The sequence below is a fragment of the Delphinus delphis genome, chromosome 1 (assembly GCF_949987515.2).
Source record: "Delphinus delphis chromosome 1, mDelDel1.2, whole genome shotgun sequence".
Classification (NCBI taxonomy): domain Eukaryota; kingdom Metazoa; phylum Chordata; class Mammalia; order Artiodactyla; family Delphinidae; genus Delphinus; species Delphinus delphis.
Genome location: NC_082683.1, coordinates 60,765,067 through 60,792,912, shown reverse-complemented (window position 1 = coordinate 60,792,912; position 27,846 = coordinate 60,765,067). Strand labels below are relative to the sequence as shown.

Genomic DNA, 27,846 nt, shown 5'->3' with positions numbered 1-27,846 from the left:
ATAATTCCTAAAGTGAGGATTCTATTTAAAGGCTTATAATTTATACAAGTTGAGTTGTAAACCATTACATTATGATACCACAAGTACATTTTGATTCTCTAGAAATGCAGTTCAATCAGACATATACCATATTTATTCATATATAAATCACACTATCTATTGAGAATGAAAATTATTTTATTTTCAGAAGTTTTACATCAATCTATTTCAAAGCATAACTCAAATATCCACTGGAATGCTTATTTCCTCATTAGGAACGAGACTGTTTCCCCAGTGCCCTTGCCTCCAGCCTGTTTTTCCATTTTCTCACGGAGAAAAAGTAACAGAAATATTTACTATGGTGAAGCTGGGATTGTTTTTAAGAGAGAGAATGGTTTCACATTTCTAATATGCTAATGTCCTAATATATGAAACATCTGAGTCTGCTTTTTAATATCTGCTTTGATGAAATAATTTTATTATGGGAGTAAAGATAAGAAGGAAAGAGATTACCATCAGATACAAATTAGCCTTTTCAGGCTTTCTGAGCATTTTAGAGATGATAGCACTTCTAAATTTTTTTAGAGCAGATCTTAAATCCTTTTGTTAATTGTTTTAGAATTAGAATATTTTGACTTTTTAATTAAAGTGAATCAGATATCTAGCCAAAAGCTAGCTAATCACCAGACTTTAATAGTTATTTGAAAATAGTTTCTTTCTATGGTTTTCAGTTTCTGTAGAAATCAAAGCTGTAATGTTCAGCAGGAGAAAATGTGTATGACTTACTGATGGACTTCAATGTTCTTTCAGCTTTTGAAACGACACTCATATGGAACAGGCATGGAGGGTGGGACAGAGAACAAAGAGAAAGAGGTGAAGGAAAACCTGTGTATTTCTAACTTGTCAAGATTCTTCATCCTTTTAGGCCATTTCACAGAAGCAAGGAGAGGAAGAGGCCACATTTATCTTTTCATAATTGAGCATCAGTAGGACAAAGCGAGGAGTGGCCAGTGTTCTTTTCTGTAAGAGTGAATGTTAAATTCACTCAACTCATCACTGACTGCTAAACTCTTTTTCTTCCCAATCTTCCTGCATATATATGAAATATCTTACCTTCTCCCTCTTCTTTAACCAAACAATTTTGTACAAATAGCATAAAGTTGAACATTTCTTTAAGGAAACAAATTAAAAATAGGCACTGATTATTTTGATCTGTTTACAACAAATGAATATATTATTTTCAAAATGTATCTAAGTAAGAATTGAAATCATTGGCACTTTAATCAATCATGTAAAGCTCAGTATAGAAAGTGTACATTTCTCCACCTCGCCTACTCAGCACCCCATCCCTACACACTTGGTTAAATGGGAAGGTATACTGTTGTCACCTTTATGTAGTTAGTTATCTTAAGTGTATTTAAACATATCTTCCAGTATGTTTTAAAGGGTAGTTTTCAATATGGTGGAGACGAAAAATAAAAGAGACTATGAAAAGTACATCAGAATTTTGACGGCATTCTAGTCAGAGCCAGTCTGTGTACTTAACAAATGTACGTTATTTATGTTGTGCTTGTCAATGGAAAATAAAGTCGAATATTCTGAAATGTCCCTGTCTTTCTTTCCTGATGCCAACTCATGTCAGGAATGTTTTACTTATAATCACATTAAGCATTTTGCTAAAATCCTATTTGATGTACTTTGCCAAGATAACAGCACAATGTAATGCAATAGCATCATCCTATCTGTAACATTTAAATCATTTTGTTTTATATTCCATAATAACATGTAGTACAAATTATCACTGATGTGCTATAAACTTGAGAGATGCTTTTCAATATGATACCTAGTCATGTTATAATCTCAGAATTTTTGTTTTTAATACAAAAGCACATTTATAAATTATTCTAAACTTAGTTCTCCTACTTTCTTGTGGATTTGAGTATAATCTACAGGCAGCCAACATAAGAATTGCCCTTGTTTATAGTCAGCTCCTTCAGCAGACTTGTACCTGTGTATTGGTGTGAGCTGATTACTGGTAGAGATGTGTTGGGCTACCCAACTACCCTATTCCATGTGCTTATTTAGCTCAACTCTACTTCTTCCTCCCTCAGTGATGGGAGAAGTTCTGTAGAACATAGACTGCAAAGCCAAGCTCATTATAAGTAACACGCCGAGCTCGCCCTCCTTCCTCCTAAGAAAAGGCATTTAGGGAGAGTTCTGCCGTAAATCGCTGACCAAATCTTTTTTTTTTTTTTTTTTTTTTTTGGCTGCACTGGGTCTTTATCGCTGCGCACGGGCTCTTTGTTGTTGTGGTACGTGGACTTCTCTAGTTGTGGCGCACAGGCTGCAGTGCGCACGGCCTCAGTAGTCTGAATAGTTGCCCCATGGCATGTGGGATCTTAGTTCCCCAACCAAGGATCAGACCCACATCCCCTGCATTGGAAGGTGGGTTCTTAACCACTGGACCACCAGGGAAGCCCCTGACCAGATCTTATGATCTCTACAGTCTTGTAGCATTTGAGGTAAACATCATTATGGCTATCTTCCGGTACACCAAGAATTTCCACTACAACGCTGATGAACCTACATGCCATGGAATGACATTGCCCAGTTTCATGTTCTCAGAGGACAAGGAGTCGGGCATCTTTAGATATCTTGGAGGTTGTTGTGCTCACCTAAAAGTCTTGAGTAGACCTATTTTGGAGGAAGGTACTCAGAATCCAAGCCAGTCCTCCAGACTTGTTCTTTTCTTCAACATATATTTGTTGTGTACCAATTATGGCCTAAGCATTCTGGTAGGCACTAAGACACAGGGATTTAAAAAACAAACAAAAATACCCAGCTTTCAATGAATTTATAATCTAGTAGGGGAATAGCAAATCATTTGAACAGAGCTGCTATTGGGGTAAGCCTATGGTAATGAAAGCATATGGGGGAGGTGATGCTGAAATAAGAAATAGTTTCCTGTAGGAGTTGACATTTAATCTGCATTTTGGAGAAAGGAGTTGCTATTAACCAGGAAGGTGGAGGCACATTTTAAGATACTTTTTCACTCCACTCTGCCCAAAGCAGTACAATTTCCAAGGCATTCAAACTGACTAAATTCTAGTGGCCCTGTAAAAAGTGTGGGTCTGAATCGTGCATACCTCTGTAATCTCACAGAGTGGGGAAAAGTGACTTGGCCTTAGGGCAGGATTTCTGAAACATGGAACTCTTTTCGTTTTTTGTTTTTTGTTTTTTGGGGGTTTTTTGTGGTACGCGGGCCTCTCACTGCTGTGGCCTCTCCCGTTGCGGAGCACAGGCTCCGGACGCGCACGCTCAGTGGCCATGGCTCACGGGCCCAGCCGCTCCGCGGCATGTGGGATCTTCCCAGACCGGGGCACGAACCTGCGTCCTCCGCATCGGCAGACGGACTCTCAACCACTGCGCCACCAGGGAAGCCCTGAACCATGGAACTCTTGACACATTGGGGCAGATAATTCTTTGCTGTGGGGTGTTGTCCTGTACATTGTAAGCTGTTTAGCAGCTACCCTGGCCTCTACTCACTGGATGCCAGTAATATCACCCTAGTTGTGACAATCAAAAATGTCCCCAGACATTGCCAAACGCAGCATGGAGGACATATTGGCCCCTAGTTGGGACCCTCTGCCTTAGGGCAAGGGCCATGGCCACTAAGAGGAAGCTATGTGTGAGGGTTTTCAGGACAAGGCCATCTGTGGGATCTTGGTCCTGACAGGCACCATTCTGGCATTTCTCAAGGAAGCAGGCATTAAAATGCCAGTTTGTGTCTGACTGCACAAAAATGTGGCACTACCACTACAGCAGTGCCCTGATCACCGTGGGCCCTGATCCACTTCCGTAATCACATAAATCTACTCACAGACAAAGAGGTACAATTTCTTAGAAACTATCATCTTTCTATTGATGCCTCCAATCCCTATTTTGTTCTTGATAAGAGGCCCTAGGATTATATGTCTCTCAAAGGGATATCTAAAGATGGTCCATTTCTCTCAGGACCTCGAAAATCTGTTATAATTCCTCTTAATTAAGTTCACATTTCCAGGCAAGGTGCGTTAGTAAGAGAGAACTAATTTACCAAATTCTGTCTTTAATGGAATTTTTGCATGTCTGATCTGTGTTACAGAGTTGTAAGAGCTTTATTTAATCTGAGACATAATCTTTATCAAAGAGCAGTCAAATCTGGGGCAAATGTCTCTTTATCAGCCTGTGCCTTTCTGAGTTTGTGCCAGTCTGCAGTACCTCAGGTATAGAGCTATTACCATACATTTTGCTGACAGAGTTCAAGTCATGATCTCTATAACTGACATTTAAACTCTAGTTTGCATGAAATGGGAATTTGAAAAACTTAAACCACAAATCTGACCCAAAATTAAAATGAAAACAAAGGTACTCATTAGTTTACTGTAAATTTCTGAGGCAAAGTAGGGAAGGTCTATGGATAATCAGTGCTTATGCCTAATATTATTATGCAATCCTTTAAAAAGAAGTCTTTGAATATAACATGCAAGGTTGTTTGAATTCAATTTTGAAAAGAACATTGGAAGAAAATAATTCTGAAACCATTACAACCCATTGAGGCCTTTTAAAATTAGATTTAACTAGAAGTACCCAGTGGAACACTGGTTCTTAAACACTGTGGGGTCAGAGACCCCTCTGATAATCTGGTGAAAGTTTTGGATCCCCTTCTCACAAAAAGCACAGAGAATTTTTTTTACAGTGTCAGAGATTGTGCAGTCCTCCTAAAGTCTGTCTACAGATGTCTTGGAAATTTATACACATAGGTTAAGAATTCTCAACGTGAGAAAATCTTTGTGATTCAAGGAACCTCACAAGTGTCCATGTTTGGTTTGAAAATTAAAATCGAAAACTGCAGCTAAATCAACATAATTACTTCCCTGTGAATGCCAAAATTCCTTGACATCTCATGTCAAGGAACGACATGCCCATAATAGTCAATCAGAATGATGCCCATAATAGTAAATCAACATAATGGGGGCAGAATTATTAAAAGGAACTGCAATCATTTTTTTTTTTTTTTTTTTGCGGTACGCGGGCCTCTCACTGTTGTGGCCTCTCCCGTTGCGGAGCACAGGCTCCGGACGCGCAGGCTCAGCGGCCATGGCTCACGGGCCCAGCCACTCCGCGGCATGTGGGATCCTTCGGGACCGGGGCACGAACCCGCATCCCCTGCGTCGGCAGGCGGACTCTCAACCACTGCGCCACCAGGGAAGCCCAGAACTGCAATCATTTTTTAAAACTGCCATAATGCGGGGAAAAGAAACAACACCATCCCAAACAGAAGAGGAGCAATATAGGTTACTTGCCAAAAACAGGTTGAAAAATGAAAGGACCATTTTTTGGAAAATAATTACAAGTTATCCAATGACACATTTGCCTTACACAGAGTTTTAGTTTTGCCTTGTGTTGATCCAGCAAGAGAGATTTAAAACCAACTATTAAAAAAAAAATCAGTTAAAATAAATATCACCTCACCTGAAAAATGCAATCTCTAAAATGGTTAGAATCTAACTTCCAGTTATTTTCTGTTACGTGACTTTATGTTATGTTATGTATATGGATAAATATATTTTTACACTTCTGCCTGTACTATAGTTTTGTGTTGCTATTTAGAATGAAAGCAGCAAGGAGGACCTATTGATTGAAACTTCCAGTAAAATGCAAGGCATACACTTGCAGACCTTACAAATGTAAAATTAATGATACTTTAAGCCAATGCTTGAAGCTATTAGTGGAATGCAGTATTGATGTTTATAGTTTGCACTTCTCTAGAGGGAAACATCTGGAGCAATTAATGACATTTATCTTTGCATTTTTCTTGTCTTATTGAGGAAAAAAGTGCCATCTTAGAGCACTGAAATATTTATATTTTGGAAACCCTACACTTTGATACCAGAGCATCCTACATTCTGGATGTGTGTATGTGAATTGGACAGCTGTACATAGTATGCATGAAATTGCAAGTTGATTTTCATAAGTCAGTGGTTTGGAGTCTTCTCCTTAGAAGATCCATGAAAAGCCATTTTTAGAGGAAGAACAATTGCTCTTTGTTACTTATTTTCAACATTCCTTGACCATTATTATTATTATTTTTTTTGCCTGGCCTCTTTATTTTAAGAATTGCAGTGACAGAATTAATATTTACTTGAAAAATTTTGGAGAAGTAATATTCATTTATTGCCAAGCTCTGAAGAGGAACTGCTACCTTAAATGTTTTGCAGCCCTAGTTAGACATGCATGGCTCCTCTCCTTATGACAGATTTTCTCCCACCATAGCCATTTTGCATATTTCTGCTACTATCCCTTCAGCAGAATTGTCATTGAAACCTAAAATAATTCATTTATTAATTTAATTAATTAATATTTGACCACTACTGAGAGATTGCATGTTTAAAGTATTTTAAAGCATTTTTAAAGCAACATCATTTCTCTAAAATGTTCTCTAAATTGTAGTGGGTCATAATGAAAAAGAAAAACTCCCAGTGTTGGACAAGGAGTCAGAACACTTAAGTCTGTTTATCTAATTTGCTATTCAGTGGTTGTTTGCCCTTGACAATTTACTAAACCTCTCTGAACTTGAATTTTCTTATCAGCACAGGATTATTAGGATTAAATAAGAATGAAGATAAGGACACTTTTGAAAGCACTATACAAGTAGGTAATGGTTAATATTATTTTATTATCTGGATTTCATCAATGGAACATTAAATTTAATTATGATTTTTCTCATCTCAAACCACTATAGTACAGTCTGGCTAACTTAGTATTGGGCTTTCACCAGAACACACAAGTGATATTAGAAGTCTAGTTCTGGTCCCACATAGGGAAAGATACATAGCTTTTTTTAAGTTTATTTGCCTCATCTGTACAATCAGAGGTTGGTTGATCTATGTGTTATCCTGTAGCTGAAAAAACATGATTTTCCCTTCTCTCTGGAATGTCATGAAGCTCATCTTGTCAGCTAAACACAGACAAGTTTTTCTCTTTTGAATTTTGAAAAGCTCATAGGAAATCTCTAGGCGACATAGACAGAAATGCCTATAAAAGGTTTCTGTTCCTTTTCTCCCTAAAAAGAACTTTTAGTTTTCCAGCCTCCTTCTCCTATGAGATTGTCCTCTTACCAGACTGGAGGATCATTGAATTCAGGGGCCATGCCTTCCATTTCTTAAGTTTTTCTGCCTCCTTTCCTTTTCCTCCTCATCCAAACTACCAAATCCTATAATATTGATTGTTAGATGACAGATCTCATTTACTTCTTTATTTTTGGCTCAGGAAATATTACAAAGATTAGGTTGTGTAGATTTTCATACACTTGGGCTTATCAATGGGTGTGTGTGTCTGTGTATGGGATGTCCATTATATCTCAAATGTGTATTTCTTTTCTTCAGTGTTTCATTTTTAATCACAATATTTTATGTTCATGCCTTTAAAAAGTCAAGTGGCACTAAATGTTTATTATGACAGCTGAATAGATAAAGAAGATGTGATACACACACGCGCGCGCGCGCACACACACACACACACACACACACACACTGGAATACTACTCGGCCATGAAAAGAATGAAATTTTGCCATTTGCAGCAACATGGATAGACTTGGAAGGCATTATTCTGAGTGAAATAAGTTGGACAGAGAAAGACAAATACTGTCTGATATCACTTATATGTGGAATCTGAAAAATACAACAAACTAGTGAATAAAACAAAAGGGAAACAGACTCACAGATATAGAGAACAAACTAGTGGTTACTAGTGGGGGGATGGGGGCAATATAGGGTTAGGGGATAAATAAAAGGGTTATGGGATTACATGAAATCATGTATGTGAAACTTTTGAAAATTGTAAAGCACTATAGAATTTAAAGAATCTTTCATTCAGTTATAAAAAGCTAATGATACCCACACTCCTCATTCTAACCCTCCCCCCACCAGCCTGCTCTCCAGCTTTTTTCAACATTTCTTCTGAAATATACCATCATATTTCTAAATAACATATTTATGTTTTTGTATCCTGCATAATCAACTTTGGACCTTGTAGGCTAATTTTCTATTTTGCTGGATTTAACTCTCTCCTCACGCATTGTCCCATTATGGTTCTAACATAATTTTATTAAATCAGAATTCAGTGTTTGCGTTTTTATGACAATGTAAATATTCTTAACTGCAGAATCAGTAGAACTGTCATCATGTTTCTTTTCTTGGACACATTTTTTTATTTTCTAGAGTTAAGAAATTATCAAGTTAAATTTGCTTAACTTTCTTTGTGCTAATGACCAAATCTTAACAGTTTTCCAAGTGCTCAAACCTATCAGATAATCTGTACCTCCTTTAGAGCCTAAGATTTTTTTTAAAGTTTCTCTTCTATTCAGCCTATTGCCTTTTTTTTATTAGATACCCTGTTTCCTAGATTCCATGTTTTGATGTATTTCTTGAATAATTCACTCTTTTGATCACACCGGCTTTAAAATGGGCTTTTTAATAGAAAAGAAAAATGTAAGGAACCAAACTTCTAGAAAAGAAAATGATTTTAAATATACATGAACACTAACAACAATAGTGATAATAACAATAGTGGCAGATATCATTTTATGAGCACCTATATTTTACATATGTTATCAAATTCTCATGTCAATGCCACAAGGTAGGTGTTATTACCACTACTTTCCAGATGAGAAGTCTGAGGCTCGGGGAGGGTAAATCACGTGGCCAAGTCCACAGAGTTAGTGAGAAGTGTTAGCTGCGATTCTCACCTGATTTCAGGTTAGAATGTAATTGCTGTGAATTCACTTAGTGAAGAACTACTACTATGATTATTTTCTGAAGCATCAAGTTTATCTTGGAGAAATCCTCTAAGGCCCCATGAAAGAAAGGCTTTGACTCTGTTCTGATGCCTGGGCATTTTTTCTGCAGCCAGAAATAATCTTGGGCAGCAGTGGTAAGGTGGTTTTTCCAACAGTACTGATTAGATTCAACAAACAAGATTTTCAGCAAAAATGTAGTCCTTATGTCCAATCTAGGCGTGCACACTACTGAGAACATTCAGACCTTCCCTGTTGGATGCAGAGCCGCTTCTGCAGTGGAGAGAATATCACCGCTGGCAGCAGATGGCTGCACAAAAAGAGGGCACTTCTGCTTGCTGCCCAGGCCTGTGAGTTTTGCTAAAAACTAAGAGCTTATCATGATCTGGGTTACTAAGTATGCATCTTTTTCAGTCCTTTTTTTTGTTTCTTTTTTTGTTTTTCCTTTCATACTTTCTCTCCTGCTTGTAAGGTAACTTAGGATTGGGCTTAATGAGAAGGTGTTTTTGCTTCCTAATGACACAGGGACTCCTGGGAGAATTTGTAAAATTCAGGACCGGCCAGAGGGAGAGCCGGTCATTTGTCTGCAGTGAAACCATTCTGTTTATCACCTCCTCCTGTTTAATTTTGAAATTTGCTCTAGCTTCTTCCTGCAAAATACAATGCAGTTTCAGAGCGGAGCATATTTTATCTTTGAGAAAGAGAAAAGCTGTCCCCAATTTTTGAGTCTTTCTTCCCTTGTTGCTAGCAAGCAAAATCTATTTGGTATATTTGACATTTTATCCCTTCACCAGTTTTCTCTTCAACTGGCTGCTCTGTTTTCTTCAGAACTGGTCAGGCTGATTAGAACAGTGCAGAACATTTTGCTCAAGGGAATAAAATCTCAGCATCTCCAAAACTTGAATTCTATGTTTTCAGATGAATGCAAATGGAAACCCACCTATAGCAGTTTAACTTGAAAAATCGAAAAAAAATCAGTGCATCTTGGAATTTATCTTTGGTCTAATTTTGCACATTATCTCTATTATTTCAATTACAACAATAGCCAGCAATTCTCAGGCATCTCAGGGGTCGATTAGCATCTATTCAGAACAGGCTTAACCCAATTACACATAAACATTTATTAAAATATATATTTTTTATTATTTTATTATTTTTTATTAGTCATCTCAGCACTGTTTCAGCTTCCTTCTTGATCTCCCTTATAATGCCTTAAACTGGAAAACAAAGGCCCATAGTCACAGATTTAAAAGGTGGTCACTATATTTATTTGGTGCTATTTGCATTTTTTTAGCTCTTGGAGTCTCTACTTTTGCTAAAGGCTAAGGTGATAATTGTACAGTCTAAAGTTAGTATTTTTTAAATGTCTTTAAAAATCTTCTATACAGAACAAAACTTCCTTACAAGTCTATGTTCTCTGCTGGCTGGGTCAGGGGCTGGGAGGTGGAACAGTAGAGGGTAGGTTCTTAAACTTACAGTTGAAGGTATGTTGTCCATCTGTTTTCTCAGTTTGCATTAACTCAATCTCTTTGAGCGATGTGTTCTTTCTTCATGGTTTCTCCCAGCTCCTTCTTTCCTTAGCCAAGATGGCATCTGTGTGAAGGAATAAACTTATATTCCCTCATGGCAATGGGGGCAGATAGAGAGGCAGCTTGTCCACACAGAGGACCTGGTTCTGTCCGCTGAGTCCTCCCTACCCTCTCTAGAATTGATTTTGGTCTTCCTGGTTGCTGGGTAGCTGCTGGCATCCCCCGTTGATTCAGGACTGCTGAAGCCTGTGAACTATTTCCTCAGCACACTTAAGCCCTGTGGTCCTACTTTGCTGACGGCCCTATTGCTGTCTCACTGGCACAGCAGATCCTCAAGGCTCTGCCACTTCCTTCCTCTGGAAACTGCTTTGGGCTGTCCAACCCATAGGAACTGCTATCTCTGCCAGGGTGTCACTCTGGTCCTGAACATAGCAGCTCCATGGCAGCTCTTCTGGCGCTTAGCTTTCTTCTCTTTTCCATGAACCCCAGGGAGACTCTGGGGGACCTTCTCTACCATGTGAGGACTGGGGGCACCCAGACAATCATCATGGCCTCTCTCTGCTATTCCCCTTCCCCAGAAGTATCCATACATATGTGCCAGGGCACACTCTGAGACTGTGTCCTCAAAGACTTGTAACCATCCCTTCTTTCTACTTGAGGTTTCTATTCTTTTGTCACCCTCCCACTTGTGGGGTTTGATGCTGAGGCAGTTGTGGTGGAGAAGTAAAGACATCTCTCCTGCTTCTCTTCCTATATCATCCCCACCTCCTAGCACTAGAAAGGCTTTTGACTGCCTCCATGCCATTTCCTCCTTCTTAAATTGGTCTCATTTGCCTGGGACTATGATGATGGAACGGTTCCCATGGCTGTGGGGAGGAAATGGGAAACAATACTTTTACTGATCCAAAAAATAATTAGGAGGTATTTAAAGCTTCAAAGAATATTGTTGTTGTTTCCTCAAAATACTTCCCCTATTTTTCTGAACTGCACAACTTCCTTTTTTCCCATCTTTGAAAAAATAAGTTTAAAAAATATTTTCCCTTTCAATTGGCGAGTAGGTTGTGAGTTCCTAGGTTACCTTTATTTTCTCAGTAATTTTGAAAAGTTAAAATAATTTTGTTATTTTGATCAATCTAAATAATGTTATTATTTAAATGAATTAGCAACATAACAGATAGCTACAATAGCTAGGCCATACAGTACTGTATACCCAGTAACAACAAGTTTTCATTATTCAAACCGACAGTTATGGACATTAATAGGCCTCTGGCCAGCTCAAGTTCTCCATGACAATAAATCCCTGCAGGCCAGGATTTTTCAGGAACCAAGCTCAGATTAAAGTCTATGTCTGGGTATAGGGCTATATCCTCCTGGTTCTGAGAACCAGAAAACTCCAGATGTGGAACAAACCAACCAAATTCAGTGAATCAGAGAGCAGCAAGGATGGTGTAGGAAAGGGTTAGTCTCTAGTCTACTATCTTGTTGATGCCAATCAATTGTTCTTCCTTTTGCATGGTTTACCTTTATAGACCTGGGGAGTGCATACAAGATAAGGCAGGTTGTGAATTTGACCAGGTGTGCATGGTTATCACCAAGCTTAAAGAAAAAAAATCTCCCTTATACATACATAGTGCATCATAAGTCAGCCAGCAAATACTAACTAGTGCCACTCTGTGTCATACATCATGCTGGGCTCTTTGGAGTTAGTTAGAGAGTATTTTATAGTACAGGCCCTGCTTTTAAAGAACTAGAATCTTAATGAAAAGATCATGCATGCATTCATTCACTCAGCAAATATTTATTGAGTTCATCCTTTGTTCCAGGCGCTGTGATATGTGGGCATGATGCAGAAACAAAATAGATGTGAACCCTGCTTCCATGGAACTTACAATCAGGAGATACTTATACTTCTAAGTGACTTTGGCTATGTCCGAATAACCCCAATTCTAGCCAAATGGAAGGAAGAATGTTGCAGCCCACTCACAACTGATGTTCCCAAAGTGGGAGGCCAGGTGTAAGACTGTAATAATTTATCTAACAGCTCTGTGTGATTATACATATTGCTGTAAATGTACCTGGTAGAATAATCTCACTGAGGAAAAGTTCCTCCTGAGTTGGTACCAGAGGCAGATATATGGTTAAGCTAATGAAGCTCAGGCCTCAAAGCCCCTCATTTCACAGGCCTTTTCCAAGGTCTGGTTTTATATTCATTTCATTAAAGAAAGTTGTATATTCTTCAGGTTCTGCAAGCCTGGATCCAGTTCTGTCTGGTATGGTACCCAGGTATGCATGGAGAAAGTGGGATTTGACCTAGCTCTTGAAAGAAAAGTAGGCTTTGCATATTCCCCCAAAGAATGAGAGCCCAACATATATACAATGGAATATTACTCAGCCATAAAAAGAAACAAAATTGAGTTATTTGCAGTGAGGTGGATGGACCTAGAAACTGTCATACAGAGTGAGGTAAGTCAGAAAGAGAAAAACAAATACCATGTGCTAACACATATATATGGAATCTAAAAAAAAAAAAACAATGGTTCTGAAGGACCTAAGGGCAGGACAGGAATAAAGATGCAGACCTAGAGAATGGACTTGAGGACACAGGGAGGGAGAAGGGTAAGCTGGGACGAAGTGAGAGAGTGGCATGGACATATATAGGGCAGGACAGGAATAAAGATGCAGACCTAGAGAATGGGCTTGAGGACACAGGGAGGGAGAAGGGTAAGCTGGGACGAAGTGAGAGAGTGGCATGGACATATATACACTACCAAACATAAAATAGATAGCTAGTGGGAAGCAGCTGCATAGCACAGGGAGATCAGCTCGGTGCTCTGTGACCACCTAGAGAGGTGGGATAGGGAGGGGAGGTGGGATAGGGAGGGAGGGTGGGAGGGAGATGCAAGAGGGAGGAGATATGGGGATATATGCATACGTACAGCTGATTCACTTTGTTATAAAGCAGAAACTAACATCACTGTAAAGCAATTATATCCAATAAAGATGTTAAAAAAAAAAAAAGAGGGCTTCCCTTGTGGCGCAGTGGTTGAGAGTCTGCCTGCCGATGCAGGGGACACGGGTTCGTGCCCCGGTCTGGGAAGATCCCACATGCTGCGGAGCGGCTAGGCCCGTGAGCCATGGCCACTGAGCCTGCACGTCCAGAGCCTGTGCTCCGCAACGGGAGAGGCCACAACAGGGAGAGGCCCGCATACCGCAAAAAAAAAAAAAAAAAAAAAAAAAGACCCAACGCAGCCAAAAATAATAAATAGAAATTAAAAAAAAAAAAAGAATGGGAGCCCATTCAGGATGAGGAGAATTGTAGGGACAGTGTACAGGGTGAATTGGAGGGCAGTGAGTTGATTTATGGGCAGTAAGAATTGCTAAAGTAGGGATCCAATTACCAACTCATCAACTAAGGTGTCTGCAATGGCCAATGTTGTTATTTAGTCTCTTTGCGATGTAAGAAATGGAGCACCACTCAGGTTAGCTCAAGCAAGGGAGGTTTATTATAATGGAATATCATGGCCTGGAGTTGGAGGATCCAGAGAATCAACTGTTGGAATAAATGAGTTCCTTGCTAATCCTCCAGCATCATTGGACCTAGCTATTTTCTACCTGTTTGATCATGTTTCCATTACCAACTGCCAAGTCTTTCTCTCCACTGTCAATATAATTTCTTAACTTTATAATTTTCTTTACTTACAATATCTGCTTCCTCATGGCACTGGTCCTGCTGCTAACCGCCTTATCTTTTCAACATTTTCAAATTCAGATTCTCAAGAGAGGAAATATCTGCCTTGTCAGCTCATTGTTCCTTGACTGGCAAGGCTATGTCTTAGGTTTGTATACCTTGTCCAACTGGGTATTCCTGGGATATGCAGAATCCTTGTGCAAAATATGGTAGCCTGTGGATGTGGATACCCCTTCAGTGGGGCTGTGAGCAGAGGAACTTCCCTTATAAGGGTCTGTAGGTGCAGGTGTTATAACGAATGACATGTCCAATGTAGCTGAAATAGCTAATACTTCCTGAGAGCTTACTCCGTGTCAATTTCTCTTTTAAGCACTTCCTATACATTCTCCCTTTTAATCCTACTGATAATATTATGGGGTAGAACTACTGCTGTTCCCATTTAACTGAGGAGGAAACTGATGCCATGCAAATTCAACTAACTTCCTCAAGGTCACACAGCTGATAACTATTGGAACCAGGATTCTAACCAGGTATATTTTAGAATCCATTTTTTTTCGATGCCATAGGCTGAATGTGGGATTTTATGAGGGCTGGGTTATGGCAGACGCTAGAGGCAGAGAAATCACTTAGGGGACTAAAGAAGGTTGCAGTGACACTGTGGGTGGGTAATAAAGGAGGAACTAAGAAAGATGCAGAATGGTTAGGGAAGAAAGGATTTCCCAGATACATTAAAAAAAAAAACCCAAGAATCACTTGGATTTGGTGATAAGTTGGAATTGGAATTTTGAAATAAATATTCAAGTAAAATGCATTATAAGTGCCCTCCTAATGAAAAAAATCTAGTTGGAAAAGAGATTTAAATTTTCTTAGCAGTGGAAAAATGACTAAATTGGCTCTTGGGAAGTATAGTATCCAAAGATTTTATCGAATGCTGTGGAAGAAACTATTATATTCTTCTTACAGAGAAGTAGTATTCAGTCAAAATTGCCCCACCTCTGGATATTACCCACAAAAGGCTGGCTAGATTTCAGGGTATTGAGAAACTCTCGTATTTCATTTATATAATGTAAGCCAGATTTCTGAAGGGAAAACTCCCCCCCCCCACTTACTTTGTAGCATGAAATAAAGAAAATTTCGGGGGTGAGGTACAACCTCAGTGTTGATCCAGCTTCTCCGAGTCTCCTGAGAAGCCAGATGTGAGAGCAGATGTTGCAGGCACTGTAACAGGTATGGCAGAGGGGTGGATAGTATTCCCTGGGAGCCAGAGGCTAGAGCAACCATTGATCCCTGTAGAGTCTGGGATGCTCCTCCCAGAATGGGATTTTTTTTTTTTTTTAATTTTTGAATTTCACTTTATTTTTTTATACAGCAGGTTCTTATTAGTTATCCATTTCATACATATTAGTGTATACATGTCAATCCCAATCTCCCAGTTCATCACACCACTACCATCCCCCTTGGCCACTTTCCCCCCGGCCACTTTCCCTCCTTGGAGTCCATATGTTTGTTCTTTACATCTGTGTCTCAATTTCTGCCCTGTAAACCAGTTCATCTGTACCATTTTTCTAGGTTCCACATATATGCGTTAATATACGATATTTGTTTTTCTCTTTTTGACTTACTTCACTCTGTATGACAGTCTCTAGATCCACTCACGTCTCTACAAATGAGCCAATTTCGTTCCTTTTTATGGCTGAGTAATACAGAATGGGATTTTTAACATTTAGCCTTCCTTCCTGCTTCTGGCTACCAGTTATCAGTCTGTAATCCCTCAAATTGTGTCAAAGTCTTAGACTTCTCTGAGGTGGGAAGCCGTTCTGCCTCCTCAGCTGCTGCCCAGCTTCACCCAGTCTTAGTCCCAAAGTGAAGTGCCCATTAATGCCAGCTGCACTTGTGCTTTTCTTTCTTTCTTTTTTTTTTTTTTTTAATTTACTTATTTATTTAACTTTGGCTGTGTTGGGTCTTCGTTGCTGCACGCGGGCTTTCTCTAGTTGCGGCGAGGGGGGGCTACTCTTCGTTGCGGTGCGCAGGCTTCTCACTGCGGTGGCTTCTCTTGTTGCGGAGCACGGGCTCTAGGCGCGCGGGCCTCAGTAGTTGTGGCACGCGGGCTCTAGAGCGCAGGCGCAGTAGTTGTGGCGCACGGGCTTAGTTGCTCCACGGCATGTGGGATCTTCCCTGACCAGGGCTCGAGCCCGTGTCCCCAGCATTGGCAGGCCGATTCTTAACCACTGCGCCACCAGGGAAGCCCACTTGTGCTTTTCTGACTCTTGTACATTCAAGCATGTGTCTTTGTTCAAGCTTTCCCCCTCCTCCCTACCAATTCTTTTCACACCTTATACCTCTTGATGAAACCTCAACCCCCCAAATAAAAGCCACTTTTATTTCCCTTTCTCTGAATTCTTAGGGTTTCTACAATCTGTACTATTGTGAGGAAAGCAGTGTGAATTACATTTAAGGTCTATTCTCTTTAGAACACATTTTAATGTTTTAGAAGGAGAAAAAGGCAGAACGTCTTTAAAAGACTAGGTTAAAACAGAAGCATTGGAAGTCACATAGCCGAGTTTCAGTGTAATATTTTTGGACTGTAAGGCTGTAAAAACCTGAAGATGAAGTTCTACTGAGGAGGAGATTGTCAGACATTAGAGCCTTTATGTAGCCTTTATGTATGTGCAGATGTATGCTCAGTCTCAGGGAGAGCATGAGGACCATCGTTAGAAAAAAGGTGCTGCACCTACCTCTTTCATCTCTCTGAGAAGAGAAAGATGAAGGGAAGGAAAGCTTTGAAGAGTAAGAAGCAAAACTGTTTCTTTTTTTTTTTTTTTTGCGGTACGCGGGCCTCTCATGTTGTGGCCTCTCCCGTTGTGGAGCACAGGCTCCGGACGCGCAGGCTCAGCAGCCATGGCTCACGGGCCCAGCCGCTCCGCGGCATGTGGGATCTTCCCGGTCTGGGGAACGAACCCATGTCCCCTACATCGGCAGGCGGACCCTCAACCACTGCGCCACCAGGGAAGCCCTGTTTCTTCTTCTTGCTAGTGTGGAATAGGAGAACCCAGAGTAGAAGCGATGCCTCACTCCGAGACCAGCAAGTGCATAATGACGGTAGATAAAGCGGTACGCATTTCCTTAGAATGTTGCTGAAGCTTCCATATCTATCTTTATCCCTTATACAGAATAATTAACTGATTTTTTAAAAATCAGAAAGCAATATTTTTACTGTTAGGTAATGAACTAGGAGCAAAAGGCCTAGTTTCTAGTCCTGGATCTAGGTCTAGACTTGAGCAAGTTACTTAACTTTGTTGAGCTTTTATTTATTTTTTTTCATCTATAAAATGGAAACAATATCCACCCACTTGCAGGCACTCTATGTAAAAACACATAGAAACCATTTAAACATTAAACAGTAATTAAGCTGCATTGTGGCAGGCTCTGGTCTAGTCACTGGGGGTGCATCAGTGAACAAAAACAGATAAAAATCTCTGTCCTTGTGGGGTTCACTGACTAGTATAATTGGCCAGGTCACATTTTAGTTTTTCACACTGCTCAGTTATCCACCTCTTCCTTTTTTTATGAAACAAGTGTTTGCTGAATAACTGTTATCCTCTGGGGGTGTTTACAAGTGAATCAAATCTATAGATTGATTATGGGGCCTTATGATGGAACAGAAATAAGGAGACTGAATTCCAGGCAAGACTTTGCTGCAAGCTAGCTAGCTCTATTTTTTAGTTATAAAAAATAACTTTGTCACATATTTGCACTTCAATATTCTAAAATTATCTATATTTTTTCTCCTGGAGTAGGTCAAATTCTGCCCCTACTGACTTACATGCTTTACTTATTTCTTTGATCAATTAACCCCTTTAAAAAAAAATTATTTATTTATTTATTTTTGGCTGTGTTGGGTCTTCATCGCTGAGTGCAGGCTTTCTCTAGTTGCGGTGAGTGGGGGCTACTCTTTGTTGCAGTGCGTGGGCTTCTCTTGTTGCGGAGCACGGGCTCTAGGCACACGGGCTTTGGTAGTTGTGGCATATGGGCTCAGCAGTTGCGGCTCACGGGCTTAGTTGCTCTGCAGCATGTGAGATCTTCCCGTACCAGGACTCGAACCCGTGTCCCCTGCATTGGCAGACAGATTCTTAACCACTGCACCACCAGGAAAGTCCCCAATTAACCCCTTTTTATACATCATGAAAATACAACATTTAGTTCAGCCCTCATCAGAACAATTTGTTCATTCCAAATTAATGAAGTTTCATTATACTTGTATAAAAAGAGGACAATCTTGTAAATATTAGATCTTAGTATGCAGCATAGGTGTATCTAGCTCAAGTACTACAATACCAGAGATGATAGTAAATTCCAAAGTTTCCAAGAGACTAGTTTTACTGTCACTGGGATGAAATCCAATTATAGAGGACATGTAGAATGTAGTTAGCATGTATTCTGGAACCAGACTGTCTGCATTTGAATCCAAGCTCTGCCACTTACCTGTGGGTGACCCTAGACAAGTTATTTTACCTTTCTTTTCCTCAGTTTCCTCATCTGTCAAGTGGAGAGAAGATAGTAGTGCAAACTTCAAAGAATAAACACTTGTCAAATGTTTAGAACAGTGTCCGACAAAGGGAAAGAACTTTATAATTTGGGGCTGTCTTTTAGGAGGGAGTTGAAGGGAGAGGAAATAAGAGTAGCGGATATATCATGTAGAGAAGCTGGTGGTAAAGGGAGCGAGAGATTGGACCACACTTACAGAAAGGGGAAGGGACAAGCATTCAAGAACAGGTGTTTGTGTGTATTTTATTTCCCAAGATAAGGGAAGCCTATGACTTTTGAAGGCAGTGGAATAGAGCCAGTGAACAGAAAGTTGGAAGAGGGAGGGTTAGCTATAGGTGCAGGGTGATCTATAACAAGGACACAGGTAGTTAGAGATGATGGAAGGTAAGTAATCATCAAATAGGTTTCTCTGTGTTCCTCAGGAATTCAGCTAGCCTTTATAATATATTACACATCTGGCATTGAAATTCTGAAGACAATAGATCAGACCATACACCTCAGCTGTTCAGGGTCAAACAGTGGATGGGGAGAAATTAGTGAGATGATGCGAAGTAAACAGAGAGAACTTTAGCAACAGGCTGAAGAGTAGTCTGAACTCTGTGGTGCAGCTGGGTCATTCTGAAAGGAACCTCACAGACAGACTAATGCAGGGTTCACTAGACAGAGGCAGGGTGGCTCCAGGAACACAGGCATACGGCACCCTCAGCCAAACCACTAACAGCCAGGGTCCACCCACAAGCCATGGCAGCAGACCCAACAACTGGGTTGTGCTCAGGTGACTGGAGTGGCCACTCATACATCAATCTTTTTATCGCAATTGCCAAGGGAAAATAATTTGGTCCAAGAGTCAAATTCAAAGTGAAGATCACACACACACACACACACACACACACACACACACAGATAGTCTTTTCTATCTTAACAGGAATCTTTAAAAATATCCTGTAATAAGGCTGAGTAAATAAAGCTGCTTTAACTGAAAATTTTTGGGTTCTCATATCCAGAGAGAGGACCAGCTATGCTAGCAGCTTGGGTATTATACATATTTGGTAATTTGGGAAGAAGACACAAAGCTATAAGCTTAGCTAAAACAAGAGGAAGAGGACTTATTTTGAGCTGGACAGTATCTTCATGATGGTAAGAACTAAGATGTCTAAGAGAGGCCCATTAGCGCCTGTAAATCCTACACTCTCAGGAAAGACTCATACTTTGATGTGGATGAAATTCAGTGTCTTAAAGGGGTAAAGCATTAAATGGATTAAACGTAAAAGAGTTTGGCATTGCCTGACATAAATATTTCTACCTTTTCTTCCTTCCACCCAAGGTAATTCCCTTTTAAGTATTGCTTCTCAATATAGATTAAGAAGTTTTATCGCTAGCTAAAGGGAGTCCAGGCATCAGTAGCAGGAGTGAAGAAAATTATTTTCAACAGGACACCCCACTGAACGGAGCTCCCCAGTCTACACACATAGGCAGTCTCCTCCACTACCAGCTAAGCTTAACTTGCCAAATATTTGCTTGGAGTGTATCCCACATGACTGGATCCCTACGCAGAACCTGTCGGATCCCGTACACCAGTTCTATACCCAACCCCAGCTTCTGCTTGTTTTGCTGTTAACTGTTCACACCAGTACCTTCAGAGGCTCACCCACAGGCAGAACCAGCATAACCTATGAGTTTTACTCCTCCCCAAAGCAGCAATGACTTATAGGTATGGGAGTAGGAAAGCCCAGACCCTTTGTCTAGAGATGGGATAAACGCTGAAGTGTAGTTTACACTCCAGAGTTTCCCAAAGCTTCAGACTGAGACTGGAATTACCTAAAATCTCACCACATCATGGCTTCTTCTCCTTCTCTGTCCTACTTTCCCACTCCCTTACTGTTTCTCCTGGGAGTACATCCTTAATAAGTCACTTGCATACAAGCCCTTGGCTCAGGCTCTGCTTCTGGGAATGCTCAGCACAAGACAGTCCTTACTTATTATTCATTGATTCATTTAAAAAGTGCACTGAGTGTCTAAGTGCTTTCATCCCAGTCCAGTGAATTAGAGAGATATATAGTTAGGTGAAATGTAACCATGGATATTCTCAAGTATTATATGGGACATACAGAGACTACACATTTCTAGAGTCAAAAGAAACTTAAAATATGAACATATCATCATGCCTGATAAGGTGATTTCCACCTAGTAGGTTCTTATGTGTGCCAAAAGATTTGCTTAGTCCTTGGCCTCATAATGTTGACTACTGAGGAGAGAGAGCCAATCATTTCTTAGAATGCTGTTTTACTCACAAACATTTATTGGGCTCCTGCTATGAATCAGAAAGTGAGAAATCGACACACTCATAAGTATTGGGTTTGCCAAAAAGTTTATTTGGGTTTTTCTGTAAGATGTTAAGGAAAAACCCAAATGAACGTTTTGGCCAATTCAGTACAATATAATGAGATAATTACATCTTGAATAATGTATACAATGCCATGGTAATATGATAGAAGGAAAGATACTTTTCCGAGAAAACAAAAGACTGGATCTTGGAGGAAAAGTATAATTGATTCTGGACAGAAGTAGAGAGAGGCATTTTGGAAAGGGAATAGCAAACTCCAGAGTAATTAGGTGTAAAAGAGCATTGTCAGGTTTCTGGAAGTGTGAATAGTTTACAGGATTGAATCAAGGGTCACACGAAGAGGAGAAGCAGGAGATAAACCCAGAAGTGGAGGTTGGAACCACTCAGTGGTACACCTTAGGTACTTCAGAACTTTATCCTGTAGCAGTGGGGAACCTTCAAAGATGTTTAGGATTTGCCAAGGTTTGCCTTGGAAACAATACAAAGGATGTGTTAGAGAAAAGAAAGACTCCAGTCAGAAACACTAGTTAGTTAGAAGGCTGTTATTAGGTTAAATCAGGTATAAATTCCAATATACAACCATTTTTGATCCAACAAAAATGTGAATTTCATATAGTTCAGATGGATACACTGGACAAGAAGAATGAGGGTGAGAATCTGAACAATGACGTGAAGACTGGAGAGAAGGAGTGAAATAAAACAGACACACAGGAGAGAAAATTGGCATGAAATGCAGGGGCAGAGTAAGCTGCAGAATTAGGTGTGACCGTGAAGCAAAATTTTGTAATGTGAATGACAGAGTGAATCACGGAGAATGTCCATAAGGGAGATGGGTTCCACCAGGGGAGTGGATTAGGGAGTGGAACAGGGCACAATACCATGCTTCAGAACTCACGGCTCTTCACCTATTACCTTGCAGCGCCTCATTTCTCTTTAGTTCCTTCTTTTCCTGCTACTTGACATTGGACAGGCATATGATACCCAAATGCCTACTGTTATATTTGCTCTTAAAGTTGGGCCAACAAATAATGCAATCCCAAGTGTATTTACTTAGTTAAAGCAGTCCTCTAAATGAGAACCTAAGCAGCATGATAGCAGGAAGAGAAACTTAGCGGTCCTCTAGTGAAGGGACCCAACCTAACCAGATTGCTCTTTAACATATGAAGGGTCTTCTCATTACATAGGCACACAGGCGATTCTGAAAATCTCAGAGAATGAAGAGGAAAATCTGTTTTGTTTTTCTTTTCTATTTTGACCTCGACTCTGACCATTCTTCCAGACCCACAATGTTTCTATAAAAAGTGTCCCTGAACATCTTGTGTTTGCTCTGAAATAAATATTGGCCAAATTATATTTTTTTTGTTGCAATGAAGACATGTCATTTTATTGTCCTTCAAGTAACACTGCCTTCCTAAAATAAAAAATTGTCTATTTGTTTAACACAGTCAAGAACTGGAGAATCACATGTCTGTCTGGACATTTTATATAATGTCACGCCACTTGGGTTGGACATGCTATTTAAAATGATCTTAACTATACTCTAGAGAACAAAAGGACTCTAGCAATCTGATAAAAAAGACTGACTAAGGATACATTGAATTCAATTTCTTTTTGTTCTTTCTTGTAACAATTTCTTATAAGAATTTCATTTCATTTTGCTAGTTGTAAGAGAATTACTAAGAAATGTATAAAAAGGAAACATTTTTCAGGTATATTTTCTTTTTATGTATTTCAACTTTGTCGAAATGTGTATATTTCAATATTTTATTGCATCGAATGAATTTAAGCGATTATTTGTAGAATGCTGTTGAGGGATGGGCCTCAGGACAAATTATGCAGCATTGTTCATTCAGACCACAAATACTTACCGACGGTCACCTATGTCCTAGGCACTGTGGTAGCTGTTGGAGATGCAGTGATAAGCTAAACCAGGCATGGTTTCTGCTCTCAGGAAGCTTGTAACCTAGAGATAATAACTCGTGTTAAACAAATAATCACACAAGTAACTAGTCGTTACAAACTACAATGAATTCTTGAAAAGAAAATAGTGGGTCACACAGTGGGAGACCAGTCCTGGTCAACGGGGTATTCTCTGAGGAAGTGATTTTCCAAGTTAAGACCTGAAGGACAAGTAGTAGTCAGCCAGGTGATGAGGGAATGGAAGAGCACTCTGGGTAGGGGAAGCTTCAAGTGCAAAGGCCCTGAGGTAGGCAGGAGGATGACCCTGTTTGTGATGTTCCTGGACGGCTAGAGTGGCCTGAGCACACGGTAGCAAAAGGTTCAAAACAAAGCTGGAGTTGCAGCTGGAGGCTAGATCAAGCAGATAATGTTAAGAATTTTGATCTGTACCCTAAGAGCAACAGGAAGCCACTGAAAGCTGGAGAATGGTAGAATTAGATTTACGTATAAAGACCATTTGAAGTCAGTGAGCTTTCATTCAGCATTTAACAAATGCTGTGATAAATGTTCTAGGGCTCCTGAAGTCATATTAGACCCGATTTCTGCTCTCAAGTGTGGTGTGCTCTCTGGTGTGCTCTCTGGTGTGCTCTCTGGTGTGTCAGTGTGGGAAGAAATAGAGTGTGGGTCAAAGCACAGAGGCAGGAATGAGACAGTCTCGGGGAGATGATATCTAAAACATCTTTGTTTTACTCGGTCATAACCGATGGGCATTGATGTATGGATTGGGGCTCTGCTGTTTTTTTTTAAATGTTCAGGGAAGTGTCATCTGATGAAAGGAGTCATAATCAATAATTTGTCCACTGAAACCCTCTGTCTGTTCACAGATCAGGCACCACACAAACAACTATGCATCCAGCTCCACCTCTTTACCCCACCAGTGCTCCTCAACCTTGATGTGGAGTGACAACTTGGAAAGGTGAGATGTAGAAGCGGTCTGGATCTACAGCTTAGCCCTCCCCCATCTCTCTGTTCTGATCCGAGTTCATGTTACAAAGGCAGAATACCTCTAAGAATTAAAATGCAAGCTAAGCACACACATCTGATTAAGGAGGACTAGATTCCCCAGAGGAGCTACTGTTGTTTTTTACAACTTCACTTACATTTCCTCCAATTAAGCTTTCTGAGACTGGCTCCAGGCTGCTCTTGGAACTGACCAACTCTCATGTAGTGAAAGAGCCTGCACATCACTTTTCATAGTAAGAACAGTCTCCAGGAGTATTTCTTAAATTTTTTAAAAATTGAAGTATAGGTGATTTACAATGTCATGTTATTTTCAGGTCTACAGCACAGAAATTCAGTTATACATACATATATAATATATATATATATATAAAAAATACATATATAATATATATATATATTATTTTTCAAATTCTTTTCCCTTATAGGTTATTACAAAATACTGAGTATAGTTCCCTGTGCTATACAGTAGGTCCTTATTGGTTACCTATTTTGTACGTAGTATTGTGTACATGTTAATCCCATCCTTCCAGGAGTATTTTAAAGCTAAGTAACCCCTGTTTTGCTTAGGCACCAGAACTCAGCATGTTCACCATGTGTTTAGCACACTCTTACTTGCTCTTTCGATTATATCTGTTTTGTATAAAACATATATTTCAATGAATGCACATTGCAGAAAGCAGAACATAATGCCAAATGTGATGCACGTTTGGTCAGACTAAATTTCGAGCATTAATTTCCTCCCTCAAACATTTCCTTTCAATATTTTTGTTACTGACTGTAGGGTTAACTGACTGAATAGTCTTCTGTGTATCATTGCATTGTGTGATCTTTTTTGTTTTAATGAGAGCATGTAAAAAGTTTTAATTTATTTTCAAAGATAGCACATGTCTTTTCAAATAAGTTGAACCCTTCATTTTTAATGGAAAGTCAGCATGTTCGTTTTATTTCATTCCCTGGGTGCAGCTGGGTACAATAGCTCCTCTACTCAATATAAGTTGTTATAACGGATGTGGACATTCAAGCAGCTCAATTTCTTTGACCATTTGTTCTCCCATAGTGGCAGTAACTGAGAGATAATCACTTCTGTTCTTCAGGGTAAGATCTAAATGTGTTTTTCAATAAATACTGTGCAACAATGCCCAAAGGATAAGAATAAGCTGGTTGCTTCTGGAACATACCTCAAAAATCACAAGGCCAATAAAGTTTTTACTCAACTCACTTTTACGATCTTATATCCTTCCCCTGGATATCTGCCTGTAATATACATATTACAGGCACTGTTTTGCTATGAACACAGATCCCTTGGAAAACAAAAGAAGGGAAAAGAAGGGAGATACCCAGCTCCCATCTCATTATTGGTAGGTTCATGCTAATTCCACCTTTAATTTTTTAAAGTAAATCTTATTGTACTTCCTCTCATTATATAAATAAGCCAGGCTCTCTATAGGAACTTTGGAAAATAAAGAAAATTAGAAAGAAAGGCAACTTACTAAACTTTACTTCCACTACTCAAGAAAAACCCACCATCATTTTAGTGTATTTCTCTCTTCATTTTCCCCTACACTTTCCTTGATTTAGTTTTACATACTTATGATAATATATACTCATTATTGTGTCTTGTTTTTTTACTTCATTTAACATAAAATAAGCATTCCTCAGATTATTTACAAATTATTTTTAAACTAACTTTAATATTTATGTAATAGCCTATTAAAAGAATATACTATAGTTTACTTAATCATTATGTATGTTCAAATTTGGCACCATGACAAATAGAGTTGTATCTATTACCCAAAGACTGAAATGCAGAATTAAAAAAAAAATTGTGATTGTTTTTACCAAAAGTATACTTTAAGGAATAAATAATATATAAATATTTAATATTCTTGAAAGATGCCTATAGTCTGTCTGCTTTCAAAAAGAATTACTAGAGATTTAAAATTTCTTCAGCAATGTGTGAGAGTTTCTACTTTGCTTTTATTCTAACCAGCACTGTATGTTATCTTAAAACACACAAACAATACTTTGTTGGTTTGATAGGAGAAAAATTGTATTTCATGGCTCTTTTAATCAGTACTCTTCTTGATGTTTTTAGAGTGTGGTTATATACTGATTAGGGCTTGTTTTTAAGGCAAGATTATTTGACCATTCAATGTTTATACAATTGATATAGTTTTATAATTTGATTATTCTTCTGGATTACAATCTTGGAAACCAGAAAAATTGCTCAGAATGAAAGCATACACTTAGTGTAATTAAATGAGCCGGAGGCTTACATGATCCCAAATCCAGAATTATTTAAATTGCTTTTATTTACAAAACACAGATGTAATTACTTCAAACAAGAATGTTTTGATGTCTAGGACATTATATTTCACACTTACATCTTAGTCCTCACACCATACAAAAACAAAAGTATTCCTATCCATGCTTACTATATCTTTTTCTCTTTATTCTAACAGATAATGAAAGAACGGAGTTGGACTTTTTATTGCAATTCCTGCTTCCCTGAGTTTGTGTATTTCTTCCTACTTGAGAAGGAGAATTTTATATTTTGATTTGGATTTTTTCTTCTTTTTCATCTTTTAAAAAATTTTAATGTTTTTTCTTGTCAGTAATATCCACTGAGACCAAGTTTATTACTGTAATATGTGTCTTTGAGTATTAAAAATTGGTTTCTGGGACTGGATTTTGGGTATATATTTAAGAAGCTGGGCACAATTGCACAGGTGGTGACTGATGAAAAAATGAGAAAAAGAAAACCCCATCCTTCATGAGTTTTACCCCAACTTCAAACCCTTATGTGAATCTCAACTGATGTGGATATCTTTACATTTTATGGTAGTTTTGATTTTACAATATGAGTTTGTAAAATCAGTAAAAGATTTTGTCAGTGAAAAGTCAACTTACTGAGAGCAAGAATTCAATTAATAAGACATAAACTTCACGAGATAGAAAAAGATGCCAAATGAAGGCAGGAGGGTACCATGACCGAAGATATTTATGCAAAATGTGTGATTAATGTTTTGGAGATGTGTTCTTCTGGGCTAAGCTGGGAACTAAAAGTCCTTAAGTCTGTATTCTGGTTATATGTCATTTAGTAATTCAGGAATCAGCATAATTGTTATTTCTCTGTCTTTGAAGACTGAAAGGTGTGATGCAACGAAGAGCTGTCTTGAAATGTCATAGAAAATAATAATGAAACTAAGGGGTGAACTGTTGAGTTGGAGCATTAAAAAATCCAGGTGCAGCCTCTGATCCACCACTATCAATTCAGCATTTCTTACAATTTCTTCTTGGGTGGCATACAAAAGACAAAATTAATAAATGACATAGTTATCAACTATCAAGTTTTGTTACTTTTTTTTTTTTTTTTTTTTTTTTTTTCTCGGTACGCAGGCCTCTCCCGCTGCGGAGCACAGGCTCCGGACGCGCAGGCTCAGCAGCCATGGCTCACGGGCCCAGCCGCTCCGCGGCATGTGGGATCTTCCCAGACCGGGGCACGAACCCGTGTTCCCTGCATCGGCAGACGGACTCTCAACCACTGAGCCACCAGGGAAGCCCAAGTTGTGTTACTTTTTTATGAAATAAAAGGGTCTAGTTTGTCTGAAATAAGAAATTCTGTGAACTTTAAAAAAAATACTTTGAGTCATCTACTATCTCTCAGCTAATGTACACTTACCTGCTCATAAATTCAACCAACATTTCTTTCTCTTGTCTTTCTTTCCCACTCCTTTCCTCCTTCTTTTCCCTCACCCCATTCACTTAATTCAACACATATTTATTGAGTGTCCCTTCTTTAGGCACTTAAGGGTCATGCTGTCACCTACGAGGATATCTTAGAAAGAGATGATAATATGGTATCAGTAGTTTTGCAATAGGAGCCTATACTGTGACTCTATTGTCATTTCTGTCAATGAGATGAAACCAAAATAGTTGAATCATTCCTTCTGGCTAGTTGAACCAGTGTGAATTAGCTTCAAACTACAATTATTTTCATTA

The 27,846-nt window shown here is 39.1% G+C and overlaps 1 protein-coding gene across 2 annotated transcripts in view; it reads left to right on the top strand.

Annotated features, from left to right (window-relative positions):
• PTGER3 (prostaglandin E receptor 3) overlaps nt 1–26,520 on the top strand; it is a 69,299-nt gene extending 42,779 nt beyond the window's left edge. The window contains exons 3-4 of one of the 2 annotated variants that reach the window (XM_060023822.1): nt 23,706–23,797; nt 26,307–26,520. In XM_060023822.1, coding sequence (XP_059879805.1) covers nt 23,706–23,797; nt 26,307–26,310 — 96 coding nt within the window. In that variant the 3' untranslated portion in view covers nt 26,311–26,520. Of the gene's footprint in view, nt 1–789; nt 1,577–23,705; nt 23,798–26,306 lie in introns of those variants that run through there. The other variant, XM_060023825.1, reaches the window with a different exon arrangement.
• The last annotated feature ends 1,326 nt before the right edge of the window (nt 26,521–27,846 follow it).